At 47.2% G+C, this 14,047-nt stretch overlaps 1 protein-coding gene and 1 long non-coding RNA gene across 2 annotated transcripts in view; one reads left to right on the top strand and one right to left on the bottom strand.

The window, feature by feature from the left end:
• LOC307212014 overlaps positions 1–14,047 on the top strand; it is a 535,673-nt gene that overhangs the window by 336,160 nt on the left and 185,466 nt on the right. The gene's annotated exons all lie outside the window — the stretch shown is intronic.
• BCL11A (BCL11 transcription factor A) overlaps positions 1,628–14,047 on the bottom strand; it is a 160,181-nt gene continuing 147,761 nt past the window's right edge. The window contains exon 4 of the mRNA XM_079968607.1: positions 1,628–5,228. Coding sequence (XP_079824733.1) covers positions 5,155–5,228 — 74 coding nt within the window. The 3' untranslated portion in view covers positions 1,628–5,154. The remainder of the gene's footprint in view (positions 5,229–14,047) is intronic.

The raw sequence follows: 14,047 nt of genomic DNA, 5'->3' as shown, positions 1-14,047 counted from the left end.
CATGTGTCAGAATCTGGATCAGAGGACCAGCCTTCATGCATGCCTTCCCATGTGGTTTTGCTCCAGCCTCATGGTGCTTGTATTCCTCTTACTGGAGCCAAGTGAGGACACACCAGGGAGGTTCTCCCACACCACTCCATGTATTGCAGAAAGCATTTCACCAGCTGCCATAAGCTACTTGGAGCCCAAGTACTTAGAAGCGTGTCTCCCTCAGTACCAACCATCCCGTGTCCTCCAGTTAGCAGGGGAGACCCTTTGGGTGATTCAGCTTCTGTCTGCTACCTGGTTGGCAGTGACTCATGACAGAGCCTTCTTGGTGGTGGGTCTGCATTTGTGGCACGCCTTCCCTAGTGAGGTGCATCTGTCTCCCTCACTGTTAACTTTTCAGGAAAGATTTTAAAACAATTCCTGTTTACCAAAGCATTTGATTGCTGAAACACACCGATCCTGACACAACCTGATAGTTATTACTTATGGGAGTATGTGGTAGCATTGCATTCTTTTATATGTTTTTCATTGTTTCTAAATGTTCCCCATATATATATATATATGGTTCAATTCTATTTCTCACCGTATGGTTCATGACTTTGCCCACCCCCAGCCATTGTTTCCACGTAGTTGCCACCATTCGTACCCATCTGGTAAGTTCTGCTGGTTTTTAGAGGGTTTCCAGATGTTTAGAGGGTATGTACAAGCTTTTTAGATGGTGTTCCCCACTCTACGCGATTTCATGTATACGCACGGTACCTGGGAACGTAACGCCTGCAGAAGTGGGGAGACTCCGATTATGAGTTTTCTTAATTGCTCAGGGAATAACTTTGGACAGAGCATTTCTCCGCTGCTTGCAACACGTGGTGGCAAAAGGGGGTAGAGATCAGTGGACAGCAGGCCAGCACCGCCATCCCTCTCGCCAAGTCTTCTCACATGAACATTGACTCCACCCATGCACCCACCTGTCGAGTTAGGAAGCATCGCTGCCAGGTCACCTGTTTATGGAGTAGCTATCCTGATTCGTTTGCACAAAGTTTGCACAGTGCTTAGATTACCTCATCCATCTATTGAACATCCATTCTGATTTTTTGGTGGGGACGCTAGATGACGCTGCGTCAAGCGAATGTTATCCCGCCCTTTCCGGTGTGTTTTCTGGCCACTTTCCTTAGCACAAGAAGCCTGGTTTTAGAGGGGGATACAGATCTGTTGCAAAGGAGCTCCACCTCCACCTCCACCTCCATTGCCTGATTGGAATAGGCTGGTGTGAGAGTGAGTCCCACCTGAAAACAGTGACTCTATAGAAGCAGGTTTAGATGATCAACCGAGCTGGCAAGGTCTTTAAGGAGGAACTTAGGTTCTGTACCTTTTTGAACAGCCAGGATAAGGCAGATTTTTTTTTTAACCATCTCTTATGTGTTGGGGACCATTGTTAAAAGAAATTTATTAGCAACCCCCACCCCACCCCACAGGAGAATATAGCTGCCGCCGATGTGCAATCACTGGTTGACACAAATACGTTTCAGGTTTTTGTTGTTGTTTCTTATTTTTTTTCTCCCAAAAAACAAACACAAAGTAAAGCATGTTGTGTTTCCCCTCCCCCGCACAGCTCTCCCCTTTGCCCCGCACCCGCCCCCAAAGTACACATTTAAGCAACAGAAATGCGGTACATCACAATCAGCATCACCCAGCTGCACACAAATGATAAATTAAGACGGCTGGGAAACTCACATGGAGTGCGACAAGAATAAATACCAATATGATTGTTAGAATGCAGAGTTGCGAGAATGAATTCAGTGCTTCTTCTGGGAACTTAATGCCGCCCACAGCTCCGAATCGTCCAGTGTGGATATATATGGTTTTGCTTGTTATTTAGTTTGGAACAGGAAATGTCGTAGATGATTTTAAAGCCGGAATAGCCAACCTTCCGGGTGTTGTAGGAATCCGTCTACCATCAGCCTGCAAGGTCAATGGCCAATGTTGATGGGAATTGTAGTCTAGCGACACTTGGAGGGTGCCATGTTAGCTAGTTCTGATTCAAAGGCATACGAGCTACATAGTCCAGAGGGAGCCAACGTTGTGCCCTCCGTATGTTCAGTCTACCAACTCCCATCATCCCCAGCCAACGTGGCCAGAGACGATGGGGCTGCAGCACACCATTTTGGGTAACTTGGTCCTTGAGTAACTTGGTCCTTGGTATTTCCAGCAAAAGGCAGGCATCCCCAAACTCAGCCCTCCATCTGTTTTGGGACTACAACTCCCACCATCCCTAGCTAACAGTACCAGTGGTCAGGGATGATGGGAACTGTAGTCCCAAAAATATCTGGAGGGCCAAGTTTGGGGGTGCCTGATCTAAGGTAATGGGACTGGCCCAACACCCTGGAGTCTACGCAGTGTAAACAATACAGGGCAACAGTAACCAATGGGCTGGCTCAGTATAAGTCTGCTCCCTATAAGCAAACATGACAAGCTAATCAGCTGCCTTGCTGAGCCAGTGCTCCATTTTGAAAGAGTTGCACGTGAACCCAGCAAGCTACATGAACCAACCAGGTTGCTTAACGTGAGTGCTCCCCAGTAGGCTATACAAAGATGTGTGGTGACTGAGGATAGGGGTGGGACTCAGCATTTGAAACCGAGGGGTTGAAAAACCCAAGCCTGGAGGGCCACATTTTGTCCCCTGGCCCCGGGGCTCATTCACCCCTGAGCTGAGTGCCCCAGTGGCCTGGCAGCTTCCTAGGTTCTTAACTACAAATCCTTGAGGTTGCCAGTCCTGTTTTTGTACAGCGCCAAGCTTTTTCAAGAAACGAACAAATAAATACTACGTTCTCTAAGACTCTGGCAGCCAGTTCATCGTATCGGCTTTGCAGAAATCTGCCATGGCATTTACAGTATGGAGGCCCTGCTTCTCTTGAGCTAAAGCAATGACTCCATGGTTTCCCCCATTCACTCATGACCTGTACTCCTGTAATGTCTGTTTGTGCCACCTTCCTGCTTCATCTTAAACCCTGAAGGAAGCCACAACTGGCGTGGTGGAAGGTGGCAGTGGGGGCCCCAAACCTGCCACTTACACAAGGGCAGGCCTAAGACATTTTCCTGCCTGCAGCCAATGGCGCCACCTTGCAAAGTCCTGATGCACAGTGCCCAAGGCTTGTGAAGTTATTTTGGCACCCGAGGCAAAAAATAAGAATCCCGTAAGCATCTCTCCGACACAAACATGAAGCATGGATAAATCAAATAACTAAACATCTGCTGCCAGCTCATGAAATCTAAAAATCAGTCCCCTGCCTGCCTTGTTTTGCCTGAATGGTGAGTCTGACCCTAAAGGGTGCTCTGGGCATGTGAAGCTTATAGCAAGTCAGACCACTGGTACATCTGGCTCAATATTGTCTACACTGACTGGCAGCATCTCTCCAGGATTTTCAGACCTGGAGATGATGGGGACTGAACCGAGGACCTTTTGCATGCAAAACAGATGCCCTTCCCCGGTATTTTTATGGGACATTTTATAGTACTTGATCATGGTCAAATACTTTATTGCATTTCTATATATACATATATATCACCTTTCCTGCCAAGGCACCCAAGGTGGATTGCAATCTTAAAAAATATTCCAACAATCTGATATAAAATGTGAAGTTGGCCCAGCGTAGGAGGCAGACCAGCAGGAGCAGGAACTGACATTGCCTCTGCCTCTCTTAACTTACAGCTGAGTCACGATATTTGACAGGCCAAAGAACCAAGACCCCGCTCAGCCAGTGAGGGGAAACTCTCAGTGCCTTCAAGGTACCAAGGCAGAGCTAAACTATGGAACTCATTCCCAGGGAAGGCGGTGATAGCCGCCAACTCTGATGACTTTAAAAGAGCATCGGATAAATTCATGGAAGATGAGTCTATCAGGGACCACTAGCTATGATGGCTCTGCTCTGCTTCCATGGCTGGAGCCGGTATGTCTCAGAATACCAGTTTCTGGAAGCCACAGATGGGGGAGAAGAGGACTCTTGATCTCAGGTCCCGCTTGGCGGGTTCCCTGCAGGCACTCTGAGAAAAGGACGTTAGTCTACACTGGGTCACTGGCCTGATCCTGCAGGCTCCTCTCATGCACAGGGTTGACACTCAGGTTTGCTCCTACCACGGCAGTTGCTGCCAGCAGTGAGTGTGTGGATGTTTAATTGTGTGTGTTTTGATTTGTTAGAAGCCGCTCAGAGTGGCTGGGGCTAATAATAATAATAATAATAATAATAATAATAATAATAATAGCAACCTCGCGGTAATATTGGCCTCTGAAGACTCTTGCAGATCAGAAAGACATCCCTTCTCCCTCTTGGACCTTGGTTAGTAAAGAGCTGAAGGCCATTACCTTATACTGAGCCAGACTACTGGTGAGCTCCAGTGGTGGAGGAATATAGCTCCCATCGTCCCTGGCTGGGGTTGATAAGCGCTGGAGCTCAACAATATCTCCAGGGCACCACCTAGGATGGCCCTGATAAAGCCCAATCATCTCTACTTTGCCTGATAGCGGTGCTCCAAGATCTTGAGCCAACATTTCACATTACAAAAAAACCATGGACTTTACCCACACTCTTTATTTTATAGGTGGGAGGGGTCCTATCACATTCTGGATGTTCCTCAAATTACCAGAACAGGTATGTGTTGAGAAGATTTATTTTGTGGTCGAGTGCGCTAGGTCACACTTGTCACAGGTGTGAGGAACCTTTGGCTTTCCAGATGTGGCTGAACTGCAACTCCCATCTTCCCCAGCCATTGACCACGCTTGCTATGGATGATGGGAATTATAGTTCAAGCAACATCCAGAGGGCCAATTTTTCCCCAATCCTGCTCCATCAACCTGCTTTCAGGCGGCTTTTCAGATCGAAGACGGAAGATGGTCAAATAAAAGAGAGGGGAGGTAGCGGGGAAACATGGGAAGCCCTTGATGGAAGCTGGCTGTTTTTTTTTAATGACACGGTTTTTATACTCTGTTAAAAATATATAAATAAAGAGTCTTCGGGCAGGCAATAGTAGCAGGGGGCTCGGTCGGTTCCCGCCTTTTGCGTGGCAACTTCTGGAGCTGCTCAGCCAGACGGCGCCACAAAAAAACAACCCGAGAGCAAGCCCCACGTGGATGTCAGGGACGCAGAGACATCCCCTTCTGCGTTTCACATTCTCTCAGAATTTAAGCGTCCTTGGGCTTCCATCCGGAATCTGCCATGCATCAAGCGTCCCCTGGGCACTACGCCAGCCTGCAAAAGGAAAAGGAAAAGGAAGAAAGGACAGGGGGGCAGAGGGGGGCGGGGAGAAGAAGAAGAAGAAGAAAAAGGTGTAATATGGACCGAAAGTCAAAATGTTCATGTTCACAAATAAGAGACTGAAACACACTGGGTGATTGGCGACTCATCCAAGATAACAGACTCTTATAATATCTAGGCATAGCAATCCAGTGGTCCCAATCCAACACATGCAATTAATCTCTCTCTCTCTTTCTCTCTCTCTCTCTCTCTCTCACACACACACATGGCTGTGGGTGGGAATTCGTGTTTAAGGGGCTGGACATGATTACTTGTGATTGGCCCTCCACATGTGTTTCTGGATGCACATCTGCATCAGCTGTTGCACACGCAGGTGGACCTCCCTTTGCTGGATTGGAGCCTTTGAATCGAGACCAACACACAGCATACTCATCAAAATAAAAATCATAATTAGTCAATGCAAGGTCTTCGTTGAGATGCGAAGGTTGCCATCTGATCCCACGAGGAGGGAGGACCTCCCACGGCATGAGATTTAGGCAACTGTCCTTGCACCCTCCCAAAGTTGGCTGGCTTTGTCAGGAACTCTGGACGTGGAAGTCTGATATGAAGAATTCTTTCCGTGTTTTGTGCCTCTTGTGTTCTCTGATCTGATGTTCTCCTCTCTCTTCTTTGGACTGGTACCCAACAACACCAGTGTGACGGCTTCATTCACAGACGCTGCCAAACTCATGACATGGAGCTCAGTGGGCAGCTGAACACCACTTAAGTATAGGATGGAGGTTCTGGGTTGAAAGGTGGTTATATTATTTGCACTGTGCTGTAATTTTTGTTTTAGGGCTTCCCAATGGCTTTCTTGAAATGTAAGCAAATAGATGCAAGACAGTGGGGTGAGGGATGGTCTCCAGAGGTCTGCCTGGAGGAAAAGATGGTGGTCGGTAGACCCATGGGGGGCTAGGAGTTCTCCCTAGGTACACCACACACCCTTTGCAAAACCCAGCAGGGACATTATATCCTTGCTTACAAACCCATTCTTCCCATGATACATCTCCATGGCCAGAAGAAAGTCATAGCAGAACTCTGGTGTCATCGATTTGCAACATAGGAAGCAGCCCTGACAAAAGCGCAGCATGAACTACTTTCTGGGTTCATGAGGCTCCTCCTGGCCGTTTTTGTTTAGTACGAAGGTCCTATGGACTAGTTATCACCAAGAGTTCATGACCGGGTGTGAATCCCCCCCCCCTCAGTTCCCACACATAGAAATCTAGCATGTTAAGGACAAGCTTGAGGTGTAGCCCTCTTTGACATCCCAGTTTTCTATGTAGATGGAATTCTTTGAGTCAGTGCAGCTCTGTAGCCCTTGAAAGGGCTAAAGCGTTGTAGCCCTTCGGTGAGAGTTAGTCATGCATTCTTCTCACATATAATTTCAAGGTCCACCCAAAACCTGCAGAAGGCCAACAACAAAGGCTTTCCATTTGCAATGGCTTCCCCTTTCGAGGTTCTTTGGCCTCAAGATGTGCAGTGACAATGCTTCTGTTACCTGTCCCGCCGCCTTGAACCACCTCCCTCCTTTTATTGAGTTTTCTCCCTTTCCCTCACCAGAAATATATATATAAATAGGGAAATGTTTCATAGGACCATCGGTCAGGCTTGTACAGAATGTTGGCACAGCTTAAGAATACATTACGGTTGCCGTCAGAATCCATTTCAGAAAACTAACAAACAGCGAATGGGCCTCAATGGTTCATGCTTTTATAACACCATTAATTTATCACACCGCTGGAAAAATGTCACATTTGGTATTACTACTTCTTTCTCTTTCTTTTTTGCTTAGTGTTCTGGCCACCCTGCACTGTCATCTTAAAAAGTTGTGTTATTATTCTGTTTCCATCCCGCTCGCTTCTTGATGACTGGCCTCCCTTCTCACCCACCCACTCACCCACCTAATTATGTTCCAGTTATTCAAGCGGCGCCCTGGAACGTGGCCTGTAAAGAGGTCTGCCTTCCAACCAGGTCACACACAGGGCTAAAGGTTTCAAACATGAGCCACTCTTAAAAGAGATTGAACTTTCCAAACGTTGCCTTGCCATCAACCTCTGTTGCTGCCTCAGCTCCCCAGACATGGGCAAATGGGCCCTTCTTACCGCCAAAGTTCGCCTTTCCCTTTCTTCCCCAAGCCTTCCAACAATTATGTGGCTCCCACAGTGACCGTCTTTCTCACCTACGGCATTCCTGCCATCGCACTTCCCTGTATTGTGTTTGGTATGCAAATGTCATTGCAAGCCTGGTCCAAGGTGCGTCAGAGAGTATGCCTCTCTGAACACCAGTTTCTGGGACTCGCAAATGGTGAGTCTTGCTTATGGACTTCCCAGTTAGTTGGCCAATATGGCAGGACTAAATAGGACTGTGGTCTGATCCTGCGGGGCACTCCTGGTGTTCTTAGCGCTTGGAAATGGTCCAGTGTGTCGAGCCTTGGTTGGCTTTTAAAAAAAAAAAAAAATTGAAAATAATTGTGACCTGCCCTTTCAGTTTATCAATGCTGTGCAGCTCAATCCCAATGTTGGACCAATGAATAAGCATCAGATTATTTATTCCCATATGGTGAACAGGAGTGGAAATCTTTCTTGCAACTCAGTAAAGTGGGGGTAGCCAACACACTGCCCTCCAGATGTTTCTGGACGCTATCTTCCACAGACCCAACAGTATAGCCATTGGTCTGGGATGATGGAAGCTCAAGGGACAGCAACACAGGCCTCCGCCCACTTATTCCCTCCAGAGGTTCCACCTATGCATCCTTCTATGAAGCACCATAGCTGCCTACACCTTTGTATAAGCTAAGGAAGAGGAGCATGGGAAGCTGCCTTATACCAAGTCAACCTCAGCATTGTTGACTCTTGCTGGAAATGGACCTCTAGGATTCAGTCTGGAGATGTTCTCAGTCCCACCAAGAGATGCTGGGGATTGAACCTGGGCCATGACTGAGCTACAGCCCTTCCCCAAACTCTTAACTGAATTGTAAGAAAAGGAGTTTGGGTGAGTGTAATGTTATTTCTAGGATTTTGGGGATCTGGCGACATGCCCAGTGATCCTAGCTGGTTTTCTCAGTATGAAAAACTGAAGATGCCCAGCTATAACGTGATTTGCAGGCATTTGTAAAGCATATTTTGTAGACTTAATTTGCTGGGGTTTCCCCCCCCCCCAGAGATGAAGACAGACGTAGATGGAGTGACATATTTATACTTCACATTCTATACATGTGCAATGTAATGGAAACTTAAATAATGGCTATGATTGTTTTGTAACCAGATGAACTTTTTTTTTTAAAAAAAAGAGGGGTGGGGGAAATGAAATTGGAAGTCACTCCCATGGTACAAACAACTCCATAACACCAACACAACAGAATGGCATAGAACTCTTTTAATAATGTTTAATGCCTAAAGATCAAATATAATGGCCCAGCCAATCAAAATAATGAGTCTTTGCCGCCACAGGAAGAGCAGAGACCGAGTTTGTTTGGCGCCACCATCTTGGTTGGAGTAAGCTACTTCCCACCCTCAAATTACTGTCCTCTTTATGTAGGGGAACAACAGAGGCATTCATCTTGCCCCTCCATGTTCAGTCTGAGGCAGGTGCTCCATGCTGGGAACCATATCACGTAATTCTTCTTCATGCAAGGGGTGAAGGATAATGCAAAATTGTCCGCTCCCCCACAAGAAGAAGAAGAAGAAGAGTTTGGATTTGATATCCCGCCTTTCACTCCCTTTAAGGAATCTCAAAGCGGCTAACATTCTCCTTTCCCTTCCTCCCCCACAACAAACACTCTGTGAGGTGAGTGGGGCTGAGAGACTTCAAAGAAGTGTGACTGGCCCAAGGTCACCCAGCAGCTGCATGTGGAGGAGCAGAGATGCGAACCCGGTTCACCAGATTACGAGTCTACCGCTCTTAACCACTACACCACAACAAGCTTTTGCACTGAGGACTGTCAGGAACTTGGAGTCAGGGTCCTCTTCTTCAGGAGATGGAGTCGAGGACTCCTAACCAGAAGGAGAAGGGGATGAAGGGGCAGCCCCGGGAAACACTGCTACCATGCGAGCCTGTGGGGCCAGCCCAAGGATGTCTTTGGCAGATGTCCCAGTGAGACCAGAGGCTTCCACGCTGTTGGGAGACTACTGGAGAAAGCTGGGTCCCTTTAACTAAAGCAGCACCTCCCAGGTCTAACAAGCAAGATGCAATTGCTACTGTTGGTACGACAGAGGACTCAGTCTTGGCTTGCTTCTTGCTGAAGCAAAACCAGAGCCCTGTGTTTCTGGAGCAAAGCCTGTACTGCCTTTGAAAAGGGATTGGTGAAACTGTTGATTTTTCTCCATTTCTCTTCTCCCCATTCCCCCTCCAAGTTCAGTTTTCCACATCAAGTTGCAAATTTGTTTTTGTTTTTGCTTTAAAGCCCTCATGGAAATTCACCAGCTTTCTAGTGAGAATTTCCACACAGTTCCCTATGATATACGCACTGTATAGAAGTCTCCTGTGGCGAGTTAAGAATAGTCTCCAGGTGACCAGACCGGCAAGCATTTTTAAATCAGAACAGGATTTTTTCTTCCCCCATCTCTCCTCCTTTCTCTCTGTGTGCCACAAAATAACTAATATACGTGGGTATGTCTAACTAAATGATTTAAAGACACCTGGAGGCTTATTTGCAAGGTGAAAGCAATAGGGTGGCAAACTGATCCGAGGATGGGGTATTTTTTAATGGCCCAGTCGTGGTCACCTAGCATCTGAAAACCCCAAAAGGATATGGATGTTCTGCAGAATATCATATTTACTAGGCTTTATGTGAACACAAATGATATATGTGTTGCACCCCTTCCTAGTATTCTGGAGGCACCTACATTAGTGGAAGGCTTGCTTTCAAAAAAAAAGCTGGGGGAAGGAAGGTGTCAGGTGGAATGACTCCCCAATTCAGGACCCTCTCAGCTTTTCCCTGGCTTGCTCCCCCTCGGCCATTTCCTGGGGTTTCCACACCAGATTCTGAAACTGTTCAGTGTGCAACACTAATGGCAGGTTGCATTGAAAATCCCTCTCCAAAGGTCCCCCCCTCCCCCAATGAAAGGAGGTTTTGAATAGTGGCCGGCAAGGACTATAGCAGTTGCATTGGCCCCGTGATCTGTCTAGTGCACCATGTGGACTCTAATGTATCTGTGCAAGGAGCAGGCACTATTGCCACAGGACTTTTCAGGATCGCACGACTTGGCACAGCTCTGAGAAGACCTCTGTAGACGTGCCCTTGATAACAGCCATAACCCACGACCTAAGTCATGGGTTTTGCAGCCATGTTGATTTCAAATGGGGATGGAGCTGTAACTTCATTCCTACACTTACCTGGGAGTAAGTACCACTGAACTCAATGGGACTTAGACATGTTTTGGTCATGCAATGGGCCCAGCTCTGCATTAAAGCAGCCAGGTGAAAAAGAGGACAGGGCTCCTGCAACTTCTATGGTTGTGCAGAAGAGGGGGATTTAAGCAGCAGTAGCCTGTTATGCCGACATTTTCTTTTCTACACCCCAAGGGATGCAGGGAGCTGCCTTACCTTGAATCAGAACTTTGATCTATCTAGCTCATTGCTGCCTACACGGACTGGGTTCTAGGGTTCTAGGCAGGGGATATTCCCAGACCTTCGTGGAGATGCTGGGGGATTGAAAATGGGACCTTCTGCACGCAAAGGAGGTGCTATGACCATTCCCCCTGGGGGGGTCCACCTTGCCACCTTACTCTGTTGCTAGTAGAAAACGGAAGGGACAGGTGATGGAGACAGATATAGTAATTTAGAAATGAACAGGGGAGTCAGAAGAAGAAGAGTTTGGATTCAATATCCCGCTTTATCACTACCCTAAGGAGTCTAACAACCTCCTTTCCCTTCCTCCCCCACAACAAACACTCTGTGAGGTGAGTGGGGCTGAGAGACTTCAGAGAAGTGTGACTGGCCCAAGGTCACCCAGCAGCTGCATGTGGAGGAGCGGGGAATCGAACCCGGTTCACCAGATTACGAGTCCACCGTTCTTAACCACAACACCACACTGTACACAAACACAGGGAGAGAGGAGTGAAGCGTTTGGAAAGGTGGTAAGAATAAAAAATGGACTGCAAGTAAGGGGGACTAAAGGAAGCTACTTGAGGTAATTCAAAGATTGTGTACAATGAGAAGAACAAGACAGGTGGGAAGAATCTTCGACTTTGGCTTGAGACATTGTCATAACAGCAGGGAGAAGCATTAGCGAGACGCCCCTTAGAACTAGGATGAAGCAGAAGGTCTGTGGCAGAAAAGGCAAACTGGTGAGCTTCTCCTTACAAAGAAGATAAACTAAAGCCAGAGATATGAAGAGAAGCATCCTTTGAGTTGTCCTGATGTGAGAAGAGCCGAAGCATCAAGAGTGGCTGCCTTTTGGATCCTGTCCAGGGAGGAGAAAAGACAAAGCAGACCCTACTTTTTTAAGAATAAAAAATAAAATCAAAATGATGAGAAGCTGGAGATCTAGGGAGAAGAGAGGTGAAAAGTGTCACAGAAGTTCACCGAGGAGAGAAAGTTGGGGATGGCAGAAGAATTATCTGGGCCTGATTGATGGCCATCTATGAGAATCATGCAGGAAAACTTTATCTTAAAACTATGGTTGCAGCAAAGAAATTGAAAAAGCCAAACTGGAGGGGTGGGGAGTCAAGGAGAATCGGTAGACAATAAATACATCACTCAAAGCCAGTCTAAACAATGTGTTTGCCATGGGGACTGGTACCTCCTTAGTAAACACCGGCTGTGTAGTGAAGAGCACAATGTGCGAGTCTGAACTGTTTCGTTCTGGGTGCCTTCAGCCCATGTCAGTGGTGTTTACTGGTGGGGACTTTCACTCTATCAACATGCTGGCCTGGATCTGTTCTTAATTTAAACAGTATGTCCTGAGCTCAGGGTGTAAGTGTGGTGAGTGAAACATCCAGGACAGGTCTCACTCGAGGAGTTTAAAAGGGAATGGAAACATTCCATTAGCAGGAATGAGGAGGCCCATGATATTTCTTAATCGGTTTTAGTGGAAGGTGGGGGAATCTGTAATCCTCCAGTCCCCACCAGCCTCCACAACATGGCCAACGGTCAGTTACAAGGGGAGTCATGCGCAAAAGAAAGGGAGGGACCTGAACTAAAAGAAAGGGGAATCTCAAGAAACTGTTTTTCTGTATATATAGTAACTGCACAAAAAGCTACACAACCCCTAGGGTGCCTCTGGATGTTACAAACGAGCATCACCAATGAATATTCTTCTGCAGTCAGTTGACAATGTTTGAATGTCAAATCTGCAGACTCCAAGGCAGCCCATGCCACCTCCCTCCACGGATCTTAAGAAGTCATGGCATGCAAGCACTACCAGACGACTGCAGAAGAAACAGAACAGGCAACAAGAGTGTCTTGTTCACACCATGCAAACTCACTGTCACTCACCTTCACAAGTGCTCTGTGAAATTTATATTTCAGAGGCAAGGAGCTGGCAGTCACCTGCCAAAGACAGTCCAGTGAGTCCATGGCAAATGTAGGCTTTGTTGACCTCTAGCTCAACTCTTTAGCTAACAGACTGAAAAACTGTGAGGTTGGTGGGAGACCAGAAAAGGGAAAGGCAGCACAGCCTTGGCTATCAGTGGCTACCAGCCACAGAGGCTTTGTTTTCCCTCCACTGCCGAAGGAAGCATGCTTCTGAATACCAGTTATTGCAGAGCGGAAGTGGGGAGACTGCTGTAATGCTCAGGTCCAGCTTGCGGGTTTCGCATGGGCATTTGGTTAGCCAGGATGCAGGACTAAGATAGGCCTCATCTGTCTTCTTCCACAAAGAATCAGCAAGGAATTGTTGGCATCGGTCTGCCTTGGGAGACAATGTAGGAGTGCGTCTTTGGGAGTGGTGTCAAAATGTTGGAAGGTTACAGCAACTGCTGTGGTTGTAGGGACCGATACAGGACAGACATGTTTTATTGCATCTGGGGCAGGTGAAGGTGTCCGCTTGTGCTGATGCAGGTGAACCAGGATGTTTCTTCTCTCTGTGCTCCTCCCAGAGGTCATTCCTATGGGCGCATGACCTGATAAGTCTCCAGGCACTCTGGTCATCTGCAAGGGATCCCCATACGGCGGGTTAAGAGATCGCCCCATAAAGGTTAACCAAATCTGGAGACTGCAAGAGAACAATGAAGAGGAAGGTGGAGGATTTGAAGAAGACAGCAAATTATATAGAAGCCAGGAAGAAAAGGAAGGAGAATGGGTAGCAGAAAACTGAGAATCCAAAGCCTGTTGGATACAAGAGTTTTCTACCACAGAGGAATGCCCATCAGGTGGGCAGGGGCAAATGACATGGAGCATTGATTTTGCTAGGAAGAGACACAAACACTCCCTACTTTTGCCACAGGTTGTTCCATGTTTCATTTTTTTGGAGGAGGGAAGTTACCACTGGAGAAAGAGAATCCAGAAGTGCAAGAAAAGAACCATAATGGGAGGGTAAAAGGGCTGGTATGAAACTGGAAATTAAAAGGAAGAAGGAAGGGGTGGCAGAATGTGTATTACAGAATAGCCATAATAGCGGCTATGTTTTACCTCCACCGTCGGAGACGGTATGCCTCTGTAGCAATTGTTGGGAATCAGAAGTTGAGAGACTACTGTTGCACTCAGGTACTGAATGTGGGCATCCCATAGGCATCTGATTGGCCACTGTGAGAACAGATTGCTGGACCAGGTGGGCCTTTGGTCTGATTGACAAGGGATTTTCTTATGACTTTGAACTGGTTCCACAGCCATTC

Source organism: Podarcis cretensis (assembly GCF_951804945.1).
Source record: "Podarcis cretensis genome assembly, chromosome: 3".
Taxonomy (NCBI): Eukaryota; Metazoa; Chordata; class Lepidosauria; order Squamata; family Lacertidae; genus Podarcis; species Podarcis cretensis.
Note: the sequence above shows the minus strand (reverse complement) of the source record. Positions and strands in the feature narration are given on the sequence as shown.